The sequence below is a fragment of the Pelodiscus sinensis genome, chromosome 3 (assembly GCF_052426305.1).
Source record: "Pelodiscus sinensis isolate ZL-2025 chromosome 3, ASM5242630v1, whole genome shotgun sequence".
NCBI classification, from domain to species: domain Eukaryota; kingdom Metazoa; phylum Chordata; order Testudines; family Trionychidae; genus Pelodiscus; species Pelodiscus sinensis.
Window position 1 is genome coordinate 142,816,473 of NC_143054.1, and position 22,662 is coordinate 142,839,134.

Genomic DNA, 22,662 nt, shown 5'->3' on the forward strand with positions numbered 1-22,662 from the left:
GAAAGAAAGCCAAAACAGGGCAGTCTGGACACCAGAGAAACCCCTCCTAAAGGAAGAACTTTGATAATTAGGTATCAAGGTTAGTGGCCCCATATCTTCCACTCTAGACCTTATGGCAGGCCCTGTGGGTGAGCTCCGGCAAGAGTTCAGCTGGTCAAAGCTTTTGCAGAGCAAGCTTATGTCCCATAGATACGGTTTCCCATGTTGTTATTGGCTCTTCCATGACAACTTTGCCCCCCACTTTGTGATGGCAATCTCACAAGCTCTGTGTGCTGGTTCCAAAGGATGAGTGCCAGGTTTTTATTTACCCTCCTTTGCTCCCAAAGCCCATGAGAGCATGAAACCATCTTGCATCAGAACCACACGAGACCCCCAACTTTGGGAATAGCTTTAATGAGTCTGCATTCAGGGCATTCAGTCGCATAGCAGCAACGAGATGGGCAAAGGCTATTCCAAGAGCTGGCTATCAGAGGCATGCATGCTCCCAATCCCAGTAGGTGACTTAGACAATGAATAGAGCACATGAGGTGAGAAAAATCTATTGAACAAAGGAAGCATGTGTAATTTCTAGAATGATACGGTGGATAGGGTTACCATATTTGATCTTTCAAAAAAAAAGAGGATACCCCTGCGAGGGAATGTATCTCTATCTACCAACTCACATGGTATTAATTATACAATTTATACTCATGTTGTATATATTATGTAACACATTAATACCACGTGAGTTGGTAGATACTGATACAGATATATTCCTTCTCAGGGGTGTCCTCTTTTTTGAAAGTTCAAATATGGTAACCCTAATGGTGGACTTTGGCCAGTATGAAGCCGATGGGAACCTAGCTCAGGCTGAGAAGTTAGCAAAATGGTAAAACTTTGATCACACTGTATGAAGGAGCCAGTGAGAAATCTCCTTTGGGGTCCAACTGCCAGGTAGGGCTTACTCACTGATGCCAGATTGCCTGTTATGATTTCTTATGGCTCCCCCAATCAGGAATTCATGTCCTTTGCCACAGCTGCTCAATGAGGAGAGAGTTTTCATTCCAAAGACTATAGAGGGAAATAAGGGCATGGAATAGGCTAGTCCAGGTCTGTGTATTTCTCTTCCAGGGAATTTGGCTGGTGCATGGTTTTCAGACGGGCAATTTCCTGGTTAGCCTTCAGGGCTTGTTTAATGAGATACTCGCTCTCCTGCCCCACCTCTGCCAGCCGCAGGTCAAATTCAGTCAGGGTCTTGTTATCTGACATTCCTTCCAGCAGCTGCTTCCCACCATCCTAGAATCAGAAAATAAATGGGTGTGAAGTGCAGACCAGAGCAGGATTGGAGGCAAGGTGGCTGCTCCATGTCCCCATCTCCAGAGCACCTTTCACTGGCATTCACCTACTGCCTACAAGCAGAACAGAGGAGAAGGAAGCATGTCCTGAGTCGGAGTATGTGATAATAAGTAAACCTCGGGTATCTTATTCCTCAGCAAGGGTCATCCAAGACTGAAAAGAAGAGTAACCTTATGTAGTGTGCACAAAATGACTCCCTCTGGGTATCACATCAGCAATTCTCAGGCTCGGAGCTGGTTAAGACTGAGACAAGTTGATAGGGACATGCCAGTGTATCTGGTCACCCTTTCATCAGCTCAGTGCTAGATAATTTCAACATTAGCACAACTAGTGTATTGTTCCTGCTCTGGCAAATGTGAAGAGAAGTCCATTCTGATGGTTTCTAAGAAGGAGACTAGCTCCTGGGAACGTCTGTGGTGAGGCAGAGCTTCCCACACAACAAAAGTTCAATCCACTGAGGGCATTAAGCTGTGATGGAAAATCTGGCAGAGATGTCAGGAGTTCTGGGGCTTTGGGAGCAGCTCACCTTGGTACTGTTACCTCCCTCACCTGTCAACACCAACCCGAGGGACTGGCCCAGCAGATGCTTTCTGGAGGTGTTGAACCCCAGGTATTGTCAATTAATATCTAAAAGATACCAAATAAATATTCTGCTCCCATCCTGTGTGACCACTCCTCTCACCCCTGGCCTCCCACAGACTTTGACCTCCTTGAGAGAGGGCAGGCCATGGGAAAGGAAGGGAAGGAGTCTACCTCTGAAATCAATAGGAATGAAGGCAAGCACAAGGGCTGAGTGTGGTGTGTCTCTCATAGTCCAGCTGGGGGCCTGGAAGTCACATCTCCTGGTCTGGACTCCCATGCTGGGTGGCGGGTGTCATCTAATGGTTACAGCAGGGACTGGGACATAGGACTTCTAGGTTCTATTTCCAGTTCTACCACTGAACATGGGGGCACCTCAGGCAAGTCACTTTAGTTATGTCTAGACTGCAGAGGTTTTTTTTGAAAAGCAGACGTGTTCCTTGGACACGGCAGAGCTTTTCCGGGATACCAGAGGTATCCCAGAAAAGCTCTGCCGCGTCCAAGGAACATGCCTGCTTTTCCAAAAAAAAATTGGAAAAGCAGATGTGTTTTTCAGCATCTCTGTAAACCTCGTTCTACAAGGAAGAAGGGATGTTTCGAAAGAGGCTTTCCCCCCAACATTTGGCTCAGTGTAGGCAGGCCAAATGTTGGAAAAGCCTCTTTCGGTAGAAAAGTGGAAAAGGATAAGCAAATTGCAGTTCGCACCTTGCGTATCTTTTTTCCGACTTTTCTTTGTAGTCTAGACACAGCCTTTCTTTCCCTATGTCTCTGGTTCCTCATCTGTAAACCAGGTATAGTAATACTGACCCCACTTCTCAGGGTGTGCTGGGACTTCATTAACTAACATCTGTAAAGTGCTTTGAGATCCTTGGATAGAATGTACTTTGCATTGGGGTTATTTCCAATTATAAACCTCAACCCTTTAGAGTACCCTTTTCTCCTTGTACTGTTACATTCTAGTGCTCTTTGCTATTTAGAGGCTAATAAGAATTAAAACTAATAAAATGCTTGCCATCTTCAAACCTCTTCAAAAAGATTAGCTAATAAATTGTCAGCTCCCTCATAAGGTGGGGAAACTGGTACAGACAGTTTTACTTCTATTATATTTCTTGGGAAACTGAGGCAAAGAAAGCTTAAAGGACATTTTCAAATATAGCTGCCTAGATTTAGGATTCTTTAACCATATGGAGGCAACTAAAAAGAAATGACCTGATTTTCAGAGAAGCTGAGCACCAGCAGTGATTTCAATGGGATTTGTGAATGCCCACCAGGTTTGAAAATCAGGCCACTTGAATTTCGGACTGGAATATTAGGTATGCAGATTTAAAAACTTTGGCCAAAGCCATAGTGGGGTTCAGTGCTGAAGCTTATGGAAATTCAGCAAGTGAGCCAGTTTTTTAACAATGCTGATCTGAATATTGATACCAGAGAGGATTTATGAGGGTGATGCCTCTGTTTTTGTGCACTACCGAGAAACATGTTGAACAAGACAGATGCCACTCTAAATCAGAATTTCACATGGCTTTAGCAAACCCATATCACCATTTATGTTATTTACTTAGCCCCAACTTCTACTCTGCAAGCCATTTCCCCAGTATGGAGTGTGCCCATGACAGTCTCAGAAATATTCTCTGAATGTCCTGGGCCTCTCTTTAATGTGGGAGCAAACCTTTCAATCTCCTAAAGGCCAAATTCACAAAATACAGGTTCATCTTGTGGGTCTCATTACATAGAGAATGCAGGGAGTGTGAAACAATGAGGGATTCTTTTCCTTAGTGATACTTGCTGTAGCGTCAGCTTCTCTACTGTCAATAACTTACAATCATCAAAGCAAGACCACCGTGGCAGTTGTGTGATGGAGATACATTTGGATCTTTGGCAAGGGGCAGCAATTCACAAAATAAAGCAGCTCTGAATTTGCTTTATGTAAAATCACCTAGGAAGATGCTTTGACTGCACTTGCTGCTGTGATGGCAGCAGACAGAAGCAATTTCTCCTTTTGGGGGGGAAGCTACTTACCACACCTATGTGGTTGCATGCAAGGTTGATGCTAGTTAGAGCTGTGTTCTGAGCAAGGACCTGGGAGAAAAGCGTAGCTGTCGGCTCTGACAATTCATTGCCTCCCAGATGGATAGATGTCAAGGTGGCATTAGTCAGCAGGGCATGGCCTACTGCCTGGCCACCCTCATCCTCAATGCAGTTGAGGCGCAGATTCAGAGAGGTCAGCGTAGAATTCTTGGCTAGGGCATGAGCAATAGCCTGGGCTCCTTGGGCTCGGATCCGGTTATTACACACAGTGAGAATTTTTAACTTGCTGCGGTTGATCAGCTTGCCAATGGCTCGTGCTCCTCGGTCCCCAATCAGATTGTGGGAGAAGTCCAGCTCCACCAAGCATGGGTGATCTAACAAATTCCGTATCAGCAGCCGGGCCTTTTCATCATCCACTTTGCTCCGGCACAGCTTGAAGACCTGTGGGAGAATAATATAGTTACACTTGTTGGCACAGCAACTACCATCATTTTGACAAGGATCTGCAAAAAGTCGAAAGGTGCCCCAGTTCAAATGAAAGTTAAAGATAATTGGGCACCTATTCTCCCTAAAGGGCAATGCTAAATCCACCTAAACCTCAAATGTTAACCTCTAAGGGTATGTCTACACTGCCACCGTAGTTCGAACTAGGGTGGCTAATGTAGGCATTCGAAGTTGCAAATGAAGCCCTGGATTTAAATATCCCAGGCTTCATTTGCATCTTGCCGGGCGCCGCCATTTTCAAATCCTCCTTAGTGCGGACTCCGTGCCCGCGGCTACACGCGGCACAGAGTAGGTAGTTCGAATTAGGATCTCTAATTCAAACTACCGTTACTCCTCGTGGAGTAACAGACCTGCTTATTACTAACTCTTAATTTTGCCCATTGTGTGGCATCAAATGCATTTAAAATACACTACCAGATTTTGTGATTTGGCTGGAGCCCCTACATATTATAGTTAATTGCACCAATGAATACACTTAGGCACCAAATTAGAAAGTTTGCTAAAGACAGCCAAACTATTTGAGTCAAACACTTGGAAGCCACCCACTGGACTGGGAAGACTAATGGTGAGCAGCAAGTAAAACTGGTCTCTTGCGTCTTTGCCAGGGAATTCTGTCACTGTTTTAACTTATACTGTAAAATTTAAATGTTAAAAAATCAGTTTGGGGTAAGTTACTTTTAAGGCGCGGCACTTCTTGAAAGCATTGGCCAGAGAGTAGCAGTCCTTATAGGTGAAGTCAAAGAGGCTCCACTCAAAGTTCATGCCACAGTCTTTCACACCGTACGTTAGATGCAGCTCTTCTAGGTGAGAGAGGGCAGCAGTGAGCACTCCTAGGTCATAGTGATGCATGCAGAATTCATCAAGCCCAACATCACTCCCAGAATCAGACATGTCATCCTCTTCCTTCTTCTGATCCAGCTTCACCGGTGGCAGGAACTGATCTATTTCCAGCTTCCTCACATACTCTTTACAGAGCGGGATGATGTCCAGGACTTGGTTGGGGTCTGTTGTGTTAGGGATGAAATATTTCAGGATGTTCTCCAGGTGGCGCTCAAAGAACATCCGCTTCCAACTGGCCCCGTAATGGGAGACATCACACACCGCCCAGCGCTCAATGCAACACCTCTTCCAGTAGTCTTCATCACTGATCAGGTTGGCAGTCACTGTGAGGGGCAGGCCTGTGGAGATCCTGTCCAGCACTTTTCTTTGGTGCTCTGGTAAGAGATGATTCACAATAGGATTCTCTGTAGGAAATAAGGACAGGGAGAGGTTACTCTCAAAGGCATTCTGAGACTGAGGGGGTATTTTGACTAATCCAATCCCCTTAGAAATATCATGGTGAGTAATATTCTAATCCGGACCTCCTGACGTAAGTTTTTTTTACCATTTGACACTGTGTAACTCAATGGAAACCAATGGTGTTACATGGACACGACTAGATCCTGCACATCAAGAGAGATTTTTTTTCTTCTGTCCAATTTCTTCCCCTTTCTTTGAGCTTAGCAGCACTGAAGATTCAAGTGTGAGCCTGCCCCACTATCCCCCACCTCCTATGGTATAACAATGCTGTCAGCCAGTCTTCTGTGGGGAAGGGACCATGGCTTACTTTCAAAGTTGTTGACGATGTGCTGGAGGCAGAGCTCACTGAGGTGGGGAACAATGGCCAGGGACCACTCAGGGTCCTCAGCAATGATCCGTCGCATACGTCGAGGGTTGGCTGCTGGGTTCATCTCTGACACTCTCAATGGGGTAGGGACCACATTCGCATCTCCAGAAACTGGCTCCTGCATCTTCAACTGCTAGTTTGACCCTACCCCCTTCGATGAAATGGAAGGAAAGTCTACATTGGACTGTGTTACCAACAAATTTCCTGCCAGGGTTCCTGGAAAAAAAGACAGTTTAAGAAAAGGCCAATAACTTGAGCGTTTCTCTGGTGCTAATAACCTGCCCTCCTCCCCCCAACCCCCAACAACAAAATGGTAGCACTCACATGACATCACTGCACACTGTCACTCTGCTCACTTTGGAGACCCTTTTCTGCTACCCACTGTCTGTTTTAGACTGTAAGCCCTGCAGGGCAGGGACTTTCTATTGCTCTTATGTTTATATAGTGCCTAGCACATGAGGACATGGTGCAATAAACATAATAAATAATGCCATGGTATTGTATAAAAAACTATTAATGCTTTAGAGGTTGAAGCTCATTGCAAGTGTATGAATTTTTAGCTGCATTTTTTTCACTGCCCTTCCCCACTGCCTTATCTTTGAAAAGTCGTGGAGATTGGGAGAAATCCCGGATGATTGGAAAAAAGGCAAATGTAGTGCCCATCTTCAAAAAAGGGAAGAAGGATGATCCAGGGAACTATAGGCCGGTCAGTCTTACCTCGGTTCCTGGAAAAATCACGGAAGGGATCCTTAAGGAATCCATTTTGAGGCACTTGGATGAGAGGAAAGTGATTAGGAATAGTCAGCATGGATTCACAAAGGGCAAGTCGTGCCTGACCAATCTGATTAGCTTCTATGATGAGGTAACTGGCTCGGTGGACATGGGAAAGTAAGTGGATGTTATATACCTTGAGTTTAGCAAGGCTTTTGATACGGTCTCCCACAATATTCTTGCCAGCAAGTTAAGGGAATGTGGATTGGATAAATGGATGGTAAGATGGATAGAAAGATGGCTAGAAGGCCGGGCTCAGCGAGTAGTGATCAACGGTTCAATGTCAGGATGGTGGTCGGTTTCTAGTGGCCCCACGGTTCGGTTCTAGGGCCAGTTTTGTTCAATATCTTTATTAATGACCTGGATGAGGGGATGGATTGCACCCTCAGCAAGTTTGCGGATGACACTAAGCTGGGGGGAGAGGTAGACATGCTTAAGGGCAGAGATAGGGTCCAGAGTGACTTAGACAAATTGGAGGATTGGGCCACAAGAAATCTGATGAGGTTCAACAAGGACAAGTGTAGAGTCCTGCACTTGGGACGGAAGAATCCCAAGCATAGTTACAAGCTGGGGACCAGCCAGTTAAGTAGTAGTTCTGCAGAAAAGGACCTGGGGGTTACAGTGGATGAGAATCTGGATATGAGTCAACAGTGTGCCCTTATAGCCAAGAAGGCTAATGGCATATTAGGTTGCATTAAGAGGAGCATTGCCAGCAGATCCAGAGATGTCATTATTCCTCTTTATTCGGCTCTGGTGAGGCCACATCTGGAGTATTGTGTCCAGTTCTGGACCCCCACTACAAAAAGGATGCGGATGCACTGGAGAGGGTCCAGCGGAGGGCAACCAAAATGATTAGGAGGCCGGAGCATATGACCTATGAGGAGAGGCTGAGGGAGTTGGGTCTGTTTAGTCTGCAGAAGCGAAGAGTGAGGGGGGATTTGATAGCAGCCTTCAACTTCCTGAAGGGAGGTTCCAAAGAGGATGGAGAGAGGCTGTTTTCAGTAGTGACAGATGGCAGAACAAGGAGCAATGGTCTCAAGTTGTGGTGGGAGAGGTCCAGGTTGGATATTAGGAAAAGCTATTTCACTAGGAGAGTAGTGAAGCCCTGGAATGGGTTACCTAGGGAAGTAGTGGAGTCTCCATCCCTAGAAGTGTTTAAGTCTCGGCTTGACAAAGCCCTGGCCGGGTTGATTTAGTTGGAATTGGTCCTGCCTAGAGCAGGGGGCTGGACTTGATGACCTTCTGAGGTCTCTTCCAGTTCTATGATTCTATGCCTTCTATAGGAGGATTTCAGTGCTCTTAAACATTTGTTCACTGGAGCTTCAATGACTTTGTGAGAGGAAACAAGAGAGAGGACTATGTAGCACTTTAAAGACTAACAGGATGGTTTATTAGGTGATGAGCTTTCGTGGGCCAGACCCACTTCCTCAGATCAAATTTTGGAAGAGAATTGGCATGACCATATATACCAAAGGAATACAATGAAAAAAAAGTGAACACATTATAAAACTGACAAATCAGAACAGAAGAGGGGTGAGGGGGAGAGCTAGTATCTATGAGATAATGATACTAGGGGTGATAATTGGGGAAGCTATCTTTGTAATGGGTAAGGTAATTAGCATCTTTGTTAAAGGCCCATTCGTAAAGTGTTAAATTTAAGCAAATTTAAGCACCCGTTCTGTGCTTAAGAGGAGTCAGTGTGATGAAGTAAATAGGCCCCACACTGGCAACGGGGGAGGAGGGGTAAAGGAGGGCCTGTAGACCTAGCTGATCTCACTCTGCTACACCTGCAGCCAATATCAATCTTTCTGGGCCTGTTATCCATCCACCAAATGGAACTGGAATAGAACAGAATGCAGCACTCCTGATTGCCAGCGCCCTTCTCAAGCCACTCTCTTGTCTCCTTTTGTGACTCAGATTTTCATAGAATCATAGAAAACTAGAACTGGAAGGGACCTTGAGAGATCATCAAGTCCAGTCCTCTGCCCTCATGGCAGGACCAAGCACGATCTAGACCATCCCTGATAGATGTCTGTCTAACCTGCTCTTAAATACCTCCAGAAATGGAGATTCCATAACCTCCCTAGGCAATTTATTCCAGTGTTTAACCACCCTGACAGAAAGTTTTTCATAATGTCCAACCTAAACCTCCCTTGCTGCAATTTAAGCCCATTGCTTCTTGCTCTATCCTCAGAAGCCAAGGAGAACAAGCTGTGTCCCTCCTTCTTGTGACACCTTTTTAGATACTTGAGAACCACTATCATGTCCCCTCTCAGTCTTCTCTTTTCTAACCCAAACAAGCCCATTCTTTCAGTCTTCCCTCATAGGTCATATTTTCTAGAATTTTAATAATTTTGTTGCTTTTCCCTGGACCTTCTCCAATTTCTTCACATCCTTCTTGAAATATGGTGCCCAGAACTGGACATAATAGTCCAACTGAGGCCTAATCAGTACAGAGTAGAGCAGAAGAATGATTTATCGTGTCTTTCTCACAACACTCCTGTTAATGTATCCCAGAATCATGTTTGCTTTTTTTTGCAACAGTCACACTGTTGGCTTATATTTAGTTGGTGCTCCACTATGACTCCTAAATCCCTTTCATCAATACTCCTTCCTAGACAGTCACTTCCCATTCTGTATGTGTGAAATGGATTGTCCCTTCCTAAGTGGAGTACTTTGCATTTGTCCGTATTAAATTTCATCTTATTTACCTCAGACCATTTCTCTAGTTTGTCCAGATCATTTTTAATTTTGACTCTATCCTCCAAAGTACTTGCAAACCCTCTCAGTTTGGTATCATCTGCAAACTTAATAATCGTATTCTCTCTGCCATCATCTAAATCATTGATGAAGATACTGAACAGAACCAGTCCCAAAACAGACCCCTGTGGAGCCCCACTTGTTATGCCCTTCCAGCATGACTGTGAACCATTAATAACTACTCTTTGAGAATCGTTATCAAACCAGTTATGCACCCACCTTTTAGTAGCCCCAACTAGGTTGTATTTCCCTAGTTTATTTATAAGGTAGTCATGCGAGACTGTCAAATGCCTTACTAAAGTCTAGGTATACCACATCCATTGCTTCTCCCTTATCCACAAGGCTTGATATCCTATCCAAGAAAGCTATCAGATTGGTATGACAAGATTTGTTCTTTACAATTCCATGCTGGCTGTTACCTATCACCTTATTATTGTCCAGATGTTTGCAGATGAATTCCCTAATTACTTCTCCATTTTCTTCCCTGGCACAGAAGTTAAGCTGACTGGTCTGTAGTTTCCTGGGTTGTTCTTATTTCCCTTTTTATAGATGGGCACTATTTTTGTCCTTTTCCAGTCTTCTGGTATTTCTCCCGACTTATGATTTTTCAAAGATGATAGCTAGAGGCTCAGATACCTCCTCTATCAGCTCCTTGAGTATTCTAGGATGCATTTCATCAGGACCTGGTGACTTGAAGACATCTAACTTTTCTAAGTAAGTTCCCTGTTCCAGTTCCCCTTCTCCTACCCCACCACTAAAACCCATAGCCCTCAGTGTTTATGGACCCATGTGCATGATAGCAGCTTGGAAAGAGTAATGAAGAAACTCTCAGGGAGGGGCATGACAAAGAAAAGACTAGGAAGCAAGATAGTTTCATTTCTCGAAGGTGAATACTACTGTTTCCCTTTCCTGACTTGGCATTCTCATTGGCAGTAATTTATACCAATGAATGATTTAGATTTTTTTGGGGGGGGAGGGTCTATGCAGGTGACATACCTTGTAATCAGGGGCTGAGGCATGTCCATATTTGTATTTATACTTCAGAGCCCAGTTGACATGGAATTTATGGCTTATCTAGAAATAGACACTAGAAAAAAGACCTTCCCATAATATCCTACAAAGAAGCCAGCAACCATGTAGAATCGTAGGTTACGATGTCCCGTCCCTCCCCTCCCCTCCCCTCACCACTCTGCTAGCAGCGTTTTGATCCCACACATCATTTCCCTTAAAAGGAGATGCTGCTATACAGCTCAAGCTCATTATTTCTTTCTCCTTTGTGAGACTGGTCCATCTTCCTTTACGGGAAGATGCACTGGCTCAGTCAGTACTAGACTCTATTTCTTTGGAATCTTTGTAGCAAGTTTTGACAACCCCCCAGGCCCTGCAAACTGTATGTGGACATTATTATAAAACAACCTGCTAAGAAGGAAGAGAAGAGCTCTATGAAATGATAAGAGGAACTAGAGAAGCAAAGGCAAGTGATGTATGTTGTATTGCAGAGACTGCGTCAGCAAAGGCTTCTTCAAATGTATTCACAGCACACAGCAGGTCCTATAAGAAAGTGGCCTGCTAATATGCTGGTGGGGAATTGGAGACGAGGAATAAGGTCAAGGCAGATGGTTATTGGGCTTTAAACTAACAAATTTTAAGATCAGAAGGGACCATTGTGATCATCTAGTCTGACCTCCTGCACTCTGCACTCCTGCACCCCCTAACCTCTGGCTGAGTTACTGAAGTCTTCCGATCATGGTTTAAAGACTTCAAGTTACAGACAATTCATCATTTACACTAGTTTAAACCTGCAAATGGCCTATATCCCACATCGCAGAGGAAGGCAAAAAACCCACAGGGTCTCTGCCAATCTGACCAATTCCTTCCCAATCCTCCAAATGGCAATCAGTTAAACAGTGAACATGTTGGCAAGACCCACCAGGCAGATACCTGGAAAAGAATTCTCTGTAGTTACTCAGAGAGCCTTCCCTAGCTAGTTTCCTGTCTCCACTGGGGATTTTGGCTACTGATGGACCTCATGCCATTGTAGGCAGTCTCATCAGACGATCTCCTCCATACACTTATCAAGCTCAGTCTTGACGCCACTTAGGTTTTTTGTCCATTTCTGCCCTTGAAAGGTTGCTCCAGAACTTTAACCCTCTGATGGTTAGAAGCCTTCATCTAATTTTGAGCCTAAACTTCTTGCTGGCCAGTTTGTAGCTTTGGTGGTTACAGAGAAGGCAGAGGACAGCCTAAGATGGTAGGGGGAATTAGCAGGAGGATGACAATGGAAATGGAAATAAAAAGGCTGAAAGGAGGAGGGACCCAGGAGAAGGGGAAGCCACATCAAAAGGTGGTAAGAGGGCATTAGGGGCAGCAAACAGAACATGCAGAAATGAGTAAGCAGAGGTGAAACAGAATTATTTCTTCGAAGAGCTCTGGATACACTGAGGAAGTTTCCAAAGCTGATCAGAGACAGTGAGTTAGAACTGGGGGGAAAAGAGAAGGGGCCAGATTCTCAGCTGGCATAAATCAGTGTAGCTCCATTGTCTGTAATGGATTAACACTACCTGAAAATCTGGCTTTAGGGACTGAAGAACACAAGTGGCATTCACATAATGTTAAAGAGGATGCACTATTGGGACAAGTGACTTTTCTTTGCTTACAGCTTTTAAAAGGTGTCAGGTGCTTCTAAACTTCCCAAGACAGTTGCAGTTCTCTGTGACTATTGACAGCTTTCCATACATGTATGGAGCAATTCCAGCAAGGTCAGCACTAGAAATTGCAGAACAGCATAGATGGCCTAGGGTTACTTCATGGTCATGTCCCAGAAAATGGTCTGTGTGTCCACTTACAGATAGCACAGTGACTACATAGAATGATTTTAGAGACCAAGTAAATGAAGCCACATGGCACATTCCATTCCCAGGGCAACAACATGGGGGAAAGGTGTAATTCATAAATACCTTATTAGGTCAGGTGCATCCTACACTAATCAATAAATAGATCACTATAACCTGAGAAATTTCTAACTTAGAGTCATACAGATATTTAAAAAAATCAAACTACAGCATCTCCAAGATACCAGCACTAATCTCCCAGGTGAGCACACAATCATATTTTTTTCACTCTTGTCCTTCCAATGCTCCTTCCACAGCACCTCCCTTAGCTTAGACTGCAAACTCCCTGAGAGAGGAAGATGGTCTTTATTTGGTTTTGTAAAGCATGGGGTAAGTAACTAATAACAATCAGCCAAGAGTGACCAAATTGGAGTCTGTAGGCCAAATCGGAGGCTATGGAATGGCAAGTAGTTAGCACTCACACAAGGGAAATATTGTGGGGCAGGGCCTGATCTATGTTTCCATCCCTGCAAATCATTCCATGTAAACAGTGTGCATGCAAGGCAGAAGCAGCTGATGCACTGCTGACAAGCAGGTGGGTACTCTACACCCTATCCTGTCTTTGACACCCCAAGTATTCCTGGTCTCCTATGCTGCAGATCACCTTCCTTGACTCCCCTTCCTGTCTCTGACCTCCTTCTGCTGCCTCTGACTCTTCCCACTCCCCCTGCAGAAGCACCTCCAGCCTCCTCCTTCATTCAGAGACTTAGTAACAGGACAGTGTCCACACAGCCTTGTCACTAAAAACTGAGTAGTGAAGACATAGCCTCAGATTAGCCTCTGCTGCCTCTGGGCCAAATGTAGCACATAAATGCCCTGAAATTTAACAGAGCTTTGGCCTGTGGAAACTATGCCCCAGAATGCTATGTTCTGCTTTGATCTGAGTAGTGATGTAAATTAAATGGATCTTGGGTCTATCTGCATTAGCAAAAGAGATTAAAGTTAACTTGGGGTTACGTATCACGTTATCTAAACCTAACATAGTCTCTATTCCTAATTTAGACAAATTCTGTATGAGATGCTGCACAGTATTAACCAAACAGCCACTACACTGGTCTCCTGAAGCAGCTGTTAACTATGATTCCATATAAGATATGTTTCTCTCTTGCTCTCTGTTTTCAATTTTCCATTGTTCCTACTTAGCATTCAGTGTGAACATGAATATAGCAGGAGCAAGCTTGTTATGGTGAGATAACTATTCTACAAGGTGTCTGAATCAACTCAAAGGCTCCAAGGTGTCGCAGAGTGCCAAGTCTGACACTGACTCATTGATCACACTGAATCACTTTACACGACTTTTGGTGTGGTAATCGTACACCCCTGCTCCTGTTCAATGGCATGTTTTTTTTGGATGCCTCTAGTCCAGATACAAATCCCTTCATGAAATGGCTTATTTTGCTGCTTTGGGCTCATGTTCCCCTGTACCTTGTCTTTAGGAATTTGAGACAGAAAACTATAGGTGATGTGGCAAACAAATTCCAGCAGCTGAGTTCATATCGTGTATATTTAAACACTGGTTGAATGAATGGTTAGATAGATGGATATTAAAAGTAAATTATAACATCTTCACTACAGAGGACATGAGGGAGATTTTCAGACATGCTTTTTTAGGTGACAAATCAGAGGAACTGCCCCAAATTGAGATGTGTGTAGAGGAGGTTTTGGAATAAAGAGAGAGAATAGTAGCTCCCCAGGACCACATGCTATTCATCCAAGAGTTCTGAAGGAGCTCAAATATGAAATTGCAGAACTCCAAACTGTGGTATAGAAGCTATTGCTTAAATGAGCCTCTGTAGCAGATGGCTGGAGGATAACTAATGTAATGCTAATTTTTTAAAAAGGCTTCAGAGGTGATTCTGGCAATTACAGTACAGTATTGTCAAGCACAGAGAACATAATTTGTTGGGGGAAGAGTCAACATGGCTTTTGTAAAGGGAAACCATGCCTCACCAAGCTATTATAATTCTTTGAGGATGTCAACGAACATGTGTACAAGGATAATCCAGTCCACTTTTTGGACTTCTAGAAAGCCTTTGACAAGACCCTTCAAAGGCTCTTAAGCAAAGTAAGCTGTCAAGGATATGAGAGAAGGTGCTTTCATCAGTGCCGTCCTGTCCATAGGACAGTTCGGAGCAGATGCTCCGAGCCCCACACTTTGGGGCCTCTGTATCAGCCATCCCAATCATCCTAGGGATGGGATGGTTCCACAAATTGAGGTTAGCCTATGGGGCCTACGGCAGCCTGGGATATTACCTGGGTGGGGGGATCTATGGCGAGTTTCAGGGGTCAGCCCCCTGCACTCACTGCAGTGGAGGGAACTGTGGGAAGTGGAGCAGTGCAGTAGCCTGCTCTGCTCTGCCACCATTTCTCTGCTAGCTTGCTCTGCTTCCTGAGGCTCCTGCCACTGCAGTGAGTGTGAAGGGGCCTGATCCCTGCTGTTGCCCTAAGGCAGGACACCGATAATCCCCTGAGTTGCATCACTCAGGAAGGAGGCTTTGGGGAAGGGGTGCAATGGGAGGGGAGAGGGAAGAGCAGGGGCAGGAAGAGGTGGGGCGGTGCTTGGGGGAAGGGGCAAGGTTTGGGGAAGGGCAGTTAAGGGTGGGATAGGAGCAAAATAAGGGATGGAGTCTGGAGTGGAGGAGTTGCCCATGGTTCCGTTCCTCCCTAAGGACAGCTCTGCTTTTCATATATAAGTAACTGGTTAAAAGAGAGGGAAAAAAAGGGCAGGAATAAATGGTCAGTTTTCACAGTGGAGAGAGGTAACTAGCAGATGATCCAAAATTACTTAAGATAGTTAAGTCCAAAAATGACTGTGGAAAAGGTGACAAAAGGATCTCTCAAAACTGTGATTGGGCAACAAAATGGTAGATTAAATTCAATGTTGATAAAGTGCAAAATAATGCCCACAAGAAAACATAATTCTAACTAAACATAAAATCAGGGGATCTAAAATTAGCTGTTATCTCTTAAGAAAGAGATCTTGACATCATTGTGGTTAGTTCTTTGAAAACATCTATTCAATCTATTCTTTTAGTCAAAAAGCTAAAAGAATATTAGGAACCATTAGGAAATGGATAAATAAGACGACAAAATATGATACTATATAAATCCATGGTACACCCACAGCTTGAGTACTGCAAATAGTTCTGGTCACCCCATGTTAAAAATATTTTAGAATTGCATATATTAGAATTGGAAAAAGTTAAGAGAAGGGGAACAAATATGAATAGGGGTATAGTATAGCTCCCACAGGGGAAGAGATTAAAATAATTGGCACCGTTCATCTGAGAAAACAGCTCACTAAAGAGGTGATAGTATAGATGTCTATAAAATCATCAGTGGTGTGAGAAAGTGAATAAGGAAGTGTTATTTACCCTTTCACGCAACACAAAAACTAGGCATCACTGAATACAATTAATAGGCAGCAGGTTTAAAACAAACAGAAGGAAGCACTTCTCCATACAACAAACAGTCTGTGGAACTCATTGCCAGAGGATGCTGTGAAAGCTAAAAATATAAACTGTGTTAAAAAAAGAATTAAATAAACTGATGGATGATAATTTTATCAATAAACCAAGAATAGTCAGTAAAAGTAATGCATGCTTCTTTCCACCTATTCTCCACTGATATAACCTATAATACAAAGGTTTTATGAAATTATATGCAACGAAAGTCGACGTAGTAAATTCCCAATCTATTTTATTTATGCACAGATTAAGGCAATTTGCCTTTCTGCATAAAGCTACTAAAAGAATAATAAAACAACGTTCCCTCTGGTGGTAAAGAATTCCACCCAGTGATTTCAGTTTAGATTGCTATCATTCTAGCTTCTTCAGTTCTACCTTCTAGAAATAAGGAGGCCTAGAAATAAGGAAGTACTCTCAAAGGGTATGTCTACACTACAACGTTAATTCAAACTAACTTAGTTCGAATTAGTCAATTCGAACTAAGCTAATTCGAATTAACGGATCCAGACTAAAAAACTAGTTTGAATTAGCGTTTTGCTAATTCGAACTAGCATGTCCACATTAAGTGGACCCTGAACAGGGCTTAAGGATGGCCGGAAGCAGTGCCGGCAGGGCATCAGAGGAGGACTTAGAGCGTGGAGATGCTGTCTCAGGCTAGCCGAGGGCTGTGCTTAAAGGGTCCCGACCCCCACCCCGGACAGACAGTTCTCAGGGGTGCCCCGCTTGCAAAGCAGTCCTGGCTTGGAGTGCCCGGACTACCCACACTGGGCACATCACACCACTCGGCCATCATACCGGCTGCACTTGCCGCAGGCTGCCATCTGGGGAGAGGGGGCAATTGGGGGGCTGCAGGAGAGCTTCCACCCCCAGAAGCCCGCAGAGCCAGCCCAGTCCTCCCCATCGGGGGCTCATGCCCCATTCCTCCCTCACCTCCTTCCACTTACCCTTCCCTAGCCCCTCTTCTTGATGTACAAAATAAAGATAACGTGTCTTCCAAAATGGAATCTGTCTTTATTGAACAAAACTGGGGGAGACTGGGAAAAGGAGGTGGGAGAGGGGAAGAGAGAGGCTGGGAGAGGGGAGGGCAACTAAAATGATCAGGGGTTGGGAACAGGTCCCATATGAAGAGAGGCTAAAGAGACTGGGACTTCTCAGCTTAGAAAAGAAGAGACGGAGGGGGGACAGGATAGAGGTCTCTAAAAGCAGGAGTTGGGTGGAGAGGGTGCATACAGAAAAGTTCTTCATTAGTTCCCAGAAAGAAGGACTAGAGGACACCAAAGGAAAGGAATGGGTAGCAGGCTTCAAACTAGTAAGAGAAAGTTGTTCTTCACAAAGCAAAGAGTCAACCTGTGGAACTCCTTGCTGCAGGAGGCTGTGAAGGCTAGAAGTAGAACAGAGTTTAAAGGGAAGTGAGATCAAGTCATGGAGGCTGGGTCCATGGAGTGGTATTAGCCAGGGGGTAGGAGTGGTGTCCCTGCCCAAGGTTTGTGGAAGGCTGGAGAGGGATGGCACGAGACAAATGGCTTGGTCACTGTCTTCAGTCCATCCCTCCAGGGTCCCTAGGGTTGGCCGCTGTCGGCAGACAGGCTACTGGGCTAGATGGACCTTTGGTCTGACCCAGGACGGCCATTGTAAGCTCAGTGCTCAGGGTCGGGGGTCTCAGTGGACCCCCTTGATTCTCTTGCACACCTGCTCCTTGGTGGCCAGGCTGGCAGCTCTCCTGCCCTAGATGGCCACTTTCCTGTGCCTAGTGCGGAGATCGTGGACGAGGTCCACGATGTCTGCACTAACCCAGGTGGGTGCCCGCCTCTTTCGGTCCCGGGCAAGCTCCCGGGAGCCGCCAGCCTGGTCCCGGGAAGAGGGGGAGGGGTGGGGGGCATCGGGTAGGTGGCTCGATCCGTGCCAGGTGCAGGGTCTGCTGGCAGGCTTGCACCTGGCACGGGCACCGTAGCCAGCCCGTGCCCCTTTAAGGGGTCCAGGGCTGGGAGGGGGGCAGAAGAGTTTCCCTGGTGTTGGCCAGAGTGGCCACCAGGGAAACCTGAGGAGGGCTAGCCTCCCACTAGTTCGAATTAAGGGGCTACACACCCCTTAATTCGAACTAGCTAGTTCGAACTAGGCTTAATCCTCGTAAAATGAGGTTTTCCTAGTTCGAACTAAGCGCTCTGTTAGTTCAAATTAAGTTCGAACTAGCAGAGCGCTAGTGTAGCGCCTATGAAAGTTAGTTTGAACTAACGTCCGTTAGTTCGAACTAACTTTGTAGTGTAGACATACCCAAAGAGAAAAGCTTCTGGCTTCTGTGCCTGATCCAGTGACACTGAAGTAAATGTAATGAATCCCATTGACTTCACAGGATCTCTGACAGCAATAAGCCAGTCCAAAAAATGGATTAAGCATTAAGCCCTGGTAGCATTAGAACTCATAAATGTATCTGAATATATTTCAAGGACAGGTATAGTTCAACAGTTTGCAGCCGCAGCTAGACCCTGTCCAGAATTGTAGTGAGTTTCCTCACCATTGCTCTAGCATTGTAAAAACACTGGCTGAGCTGCAGGTGTTTTTACTAACATATTATCTAGATCTGCTCTGAGCAGGACAGGATGACAGTAGTAAATACAACTGACCTCTGCTTAGCATTCTTACCACTGCTACCACCAGTGAAGCTCCACCAGTGGTGAATTATGCTAGCTGTAGTAAGATGAGAGTCTGAAACATAAGCCCACATATGAGGCCTGAGGCCTAGACAGCAATGGTCAAGACTTTGCTAATATAAAGCAAAGTTAAGCTGTGAGCAAGAAGCAGGCCCTGCTCACAGAAATTGGCAAGAACGGGGCTATTACAGAAACACTCATACTTCAGAGATACTAGGCACAGGCTGAAAGCACATTCCAGAGGGGTCATAACAGAACACCTCATTTAAAACATCTTGGTACCAGCACATACCCCACAAATAACATACATACTGTCCCAGATTCAGGATCAGGTCTAAATTGACAGCATGATGGATAGTAATGGAACCCCCCCCCCTTCTGTGACGTAAGGGGAGGTAACTAGCTAACAGAGGGTGGCAATCTGATACATCAGGAGTGATGTGTAACTTGATGTGCTGTTTATCTCTCTCCACTGTGTAACTTGATGTGTAACTTGTTTGTTTGGTATTTGTTTGTACAAAACAAGTGGTCAGCTGACCACATGGGAGGGGGCACATTAGAATCCAGAGAGTTTAGTTGGGTGTTAGTCGATTGTCATGGTGTACATATGTATAGTGGCGCAGCGGTGAGTCCATTCGCTGACAACTATTTTGTACCTTGCTTGACAATAAACCTACTCAGGTGCTTTTTATCTTTATCTGATTTGTGGTCTCTGGGGGCTCTCTCAGAGTTTGTCATGTTGATTAATTGTGCATGATTAATGCATTAGACAAGGGGGCACACGCATGTACACAGCCAAAAGTTTATCATCATTGACGGATTAGAGGACCTGTCAGGAACCCATCAGGATGACTCTGCCTGACTGAGGACATGAGCCATTTTTGCCAATGTATGTTACATTTGTATTAAGCAGCTACGTTGTTGACTTCTGTAAGGATAATGTGTCTCTTGATTTTTAAACACTCACATGCATGCCCATATATACCAGGCACAAAAACTGTGCTAGCTATGATCATGTTGGAGAATAGTTGTCAAGTTCAGATCTGGCAGAACTAGCTTTGCCATCCATTTGCTAACATGGCTATTTATGTCAACAGTACTATGAACTATGCTACAGACAAAATTATCCTGTCTTCTATATTGCCTTTTATTTAGACTGCTCTGAGTCATCACCAACATATCACACACTCCTCAGTGATGGGGATAATTGTATTTCTGAAGTAACACCTCAAGAAAGTTAACCACTACTTGTGACAACACTTGCCAATCAGCAGTGGCTGGCATTGTCTTGCCAATATTTGAATGGGAATTTTATGTGGCCGTAACTGTGGGAAAGGAGATATCCAAAATGGGAATACTCAGATGTATGGAGTCAAAAGAGAGGTAAAGAGAATATCCAACCCATTTCCAAAAACACCAGTGCTTGCTCAACCAAGCCAAGTCTAGCTCTAGCAACATCCTGAACTAGAAGAGACTTTATCCTTTCTTCTCTTCATCAAGTTGATCTCTTAGAACCCCAGTAAAAAATTAATTGGTCACTTAATTTTAATAATTAATTAAAATAATACTTTGCTCCTCTTTAGCTCCTTCCGTTCAAGGATTTCAATGTACAGGTACTTCACAGTCAGTTAATTTAATCCCCCATTTAGGTAGGCAAAATAATGTCTTGATTTTACATGGGGTAGAGATGGGAAGTGACTTCCAAGAAGTTATACAAGAATTTAGAACTCATTTCTAAATTCCCTGGCCTTTGCTTTAACAAACCAGAACATGATTCCTTCTCCTCACTAATGACTTTCTGGCATTTCTTTCTATACTGTAAAAGTCAGGATCCTTAAAGGTGAAATGAAGGGCTTTCTATCCACCAAGATCTGACTTTAGCCCTTCAGTTCTGTTGCTCTATAACTGCAGATACTGTTACTAACATCAGAAGCTGAAAAATGCTACTTTAGGAGTTAGTGATATCATCAGTTCCAACAGAGGAAAAAAGACACTCAGGGACTCAATGCAGATTTTGGCAAGTAAGCAAAGGCAGAAATGATTTTTAAACCAAGTGATTTTAAAAACTATTCTCCTTTACTAAATTCTTACAGTGAGCCATCTGCATGGTATTAAGAGTTGCAATTTACAACAGAATCCCACTAATTTGTACTAATTACTAGGGATGTAAAAAATCGTTTAAAAATGTAACTGTATAACCACTAAAAATCCTAGCAGTTACATGGTTACACACCCTGCAGGCTCTGCAGTATAGCTTTTATACTGCAGGGTAGGGTGAAGCTGGCTCCTCAGGAGCAGGACCAGCCGGGGCTGCTGACCCTGCTCTAAGGGAGGCTTGGCTGCAGGTTATGTGGTGACTGCCAGCTCCCTTTGCTGCAGGCTCTGCAGTATAACTTTTATACTGCAGAGCCTGTAAAAAATCTGGCTCCCTGGGAGCGGGGCCAGCAGCCCCTGCCCGTCCCACTTCCAGGGAGCCAGCATGTAACTTGTAACACAAACTGATATGCTGGTGCTTATCAGTTAACCCTTTAAATAGTTGCACTTTTTTACATCCCCACTAATGTCAGGAAGGTCCAGGCCTGGTTAGTAAATGTTGCAAATTAAAGAGTAGACAAACACAATGTAAAGACACCATACTTAAAGAAAGCATAAGTTAGTACTGGTTACTAAGGGTAACATGCAAGTAGGCTGTTGTATATTTTGTAAAAGAAATGAAGTCTTAATAAATACACCTCTCTGCAGCACAGCCTCTTCCAGGGGACAGTCGCTGAAAGTTGAGATGAGAGCAGTTGCTGTGTCTTTAAATGACAAGTGCTGAGTTTGTGAAGTAACAGAATGGCAAGGTTATAACGGATCTTATAAGCATCTGGCAGTGAGCTCCAGACAAAGGCAGGCAAGTCCCTGTCCCAGGAGCTGGCAACTCAAAGCCCCCGGATTTCCCTAATAAGTGAGTGTAGAACCCAGGACAGGAGAAGAAACTCAAGTTTCCCCTGCAAGGGGCTGTTCAGCTGGCTGAGAGGGAGAGTGTGGGAGCGGGGAGAGGGCCAGGCAGCCCCAAGCGTCCCTGGTTCCCCTCAAGACGCACCTGGGCTTCAGGGAATTCACTCCAGGCAGAGGCGTTGCGCCCGCGCACCCATCCGAGGGCCCCTGCCCAACTCTAGCTCCTGGGACCCGGGGCAGAATAAGCAACAGACGCTGCCCGTCTCTCCCCGCCCCCACCGCAGCTCCCCCTCCCTCCCCGCCAGCCCCAGCCCCTCACCGTCTCCCGCGGGCGCCACCTCCCGCTGCCCCGCCCGGTCCGGCAGGCAGGCCCCGGCCGCGGTTGCTAAGGAAGCGGCCCGTTGTCAAGAGCGGGGCGGGGGAGGGATGCCGAGGCCGGAAGCGAGTCGGTGCCGCAGTGCTGGGAAGGGGGGGGGGGGGGCTTATGGTGACAGAGCCGCCCTCACCCGTGTCCCGGCCCGGCCCAGCACCGGGCACGGGTCTGCTCAGCGGCTGCGCGGGCGGCGGCACAGCCTAGCTCGGCCCTCCGCTGTATCCACAGGCCCGCCGGGCTTGCAGCGTCCCGGGGCAGAGCAATGCAGCCCCTCGTGTGGCTCCCTGCATAGGTGTCCACTGAGTATTATTTATAGGGTTGTCACCTCTGAGGCTACAAAAAACTGGGACATGAGCTGATCCTGTCCCCCATACACTGGTCAACAGCCAGCGCCTGGGAGTTCCCTGGCATTCTTCCTGGGACAACTACCTTCAAAAAGGGAAGATCCTAGGAAAACCTGGAGCAGGGGCAACCCAAAGGCTACGTCTAGACTGGCATGATTTTCCGGAAATGCTTTTAACGGAAAAGTTTTCCGTTAAAAGCATTTTTGGAACAGAGTGTCTAGATTGGCACGGACGCTTTTCCGCAATAGCACTTTTTGCGGAAAAGTGTCCGTGGCCAATCTAGACAGGCTTTTTTGCAAAAGAGCCCCGATCACCATTTTTGCGATCGGGGCTTTTTTGTGGAAAACAAATCTGAG

At 45.3% G+C, this 22,662-nt stretch overlaps 1 protein-coding gene across 4 annotated transcripts; it reads right to left on the reverse strand.

Annotated features, from left to right (window-relative positions):
• Positions 1-374: 374 nt before the first annotated feature.
• On the reverse strand, positions 375-22,064 carry DRC5 (dynein regulatory complex subunit 5). Of its 4 annotated transcripts, XM_075925062.2 has the most exons (6): positions 21,909-21,980; positions 21,382-21,463; positions 6,053-6,328; positions 5,122-5,690; positions 3,934-4,383; positions 375-1,275 (listed from the first exon to the last, which is right to left on the reverse strand). In XM_075925062.2, exons 3-6 carry the CDS (start codon positions 6,234-6,236, stop codon positions 1,081-1,083), a joined length of 1,398 nt encoding a protein of 465 aa, XP_075781177.1. In that variant the 5' UTR covers positions 6,237-6,328; positions 21,382-21,463; positions 21,909-21,980; the 3' UTR covers positions 375-1,080. The 4 variants fall into 4 exon arrangements, with proteins under 4 accessions (XP_075781177.1, XP_075781176.1, XP_014430710.1 ...); XM_075925061.2 differs by lacking the exon at positions 21,382-21,463 and having other exon boundaries at positions 21,909-22,064; XM_014575224.4 differs by lacking the exons at positions 21,382-21,463; positions 21,909-21,980 and adding an exon at positions 21,735-21,863.
• Between the last annotated feature and the right edge of the window lie 598 nt (positions 22,065-22,662).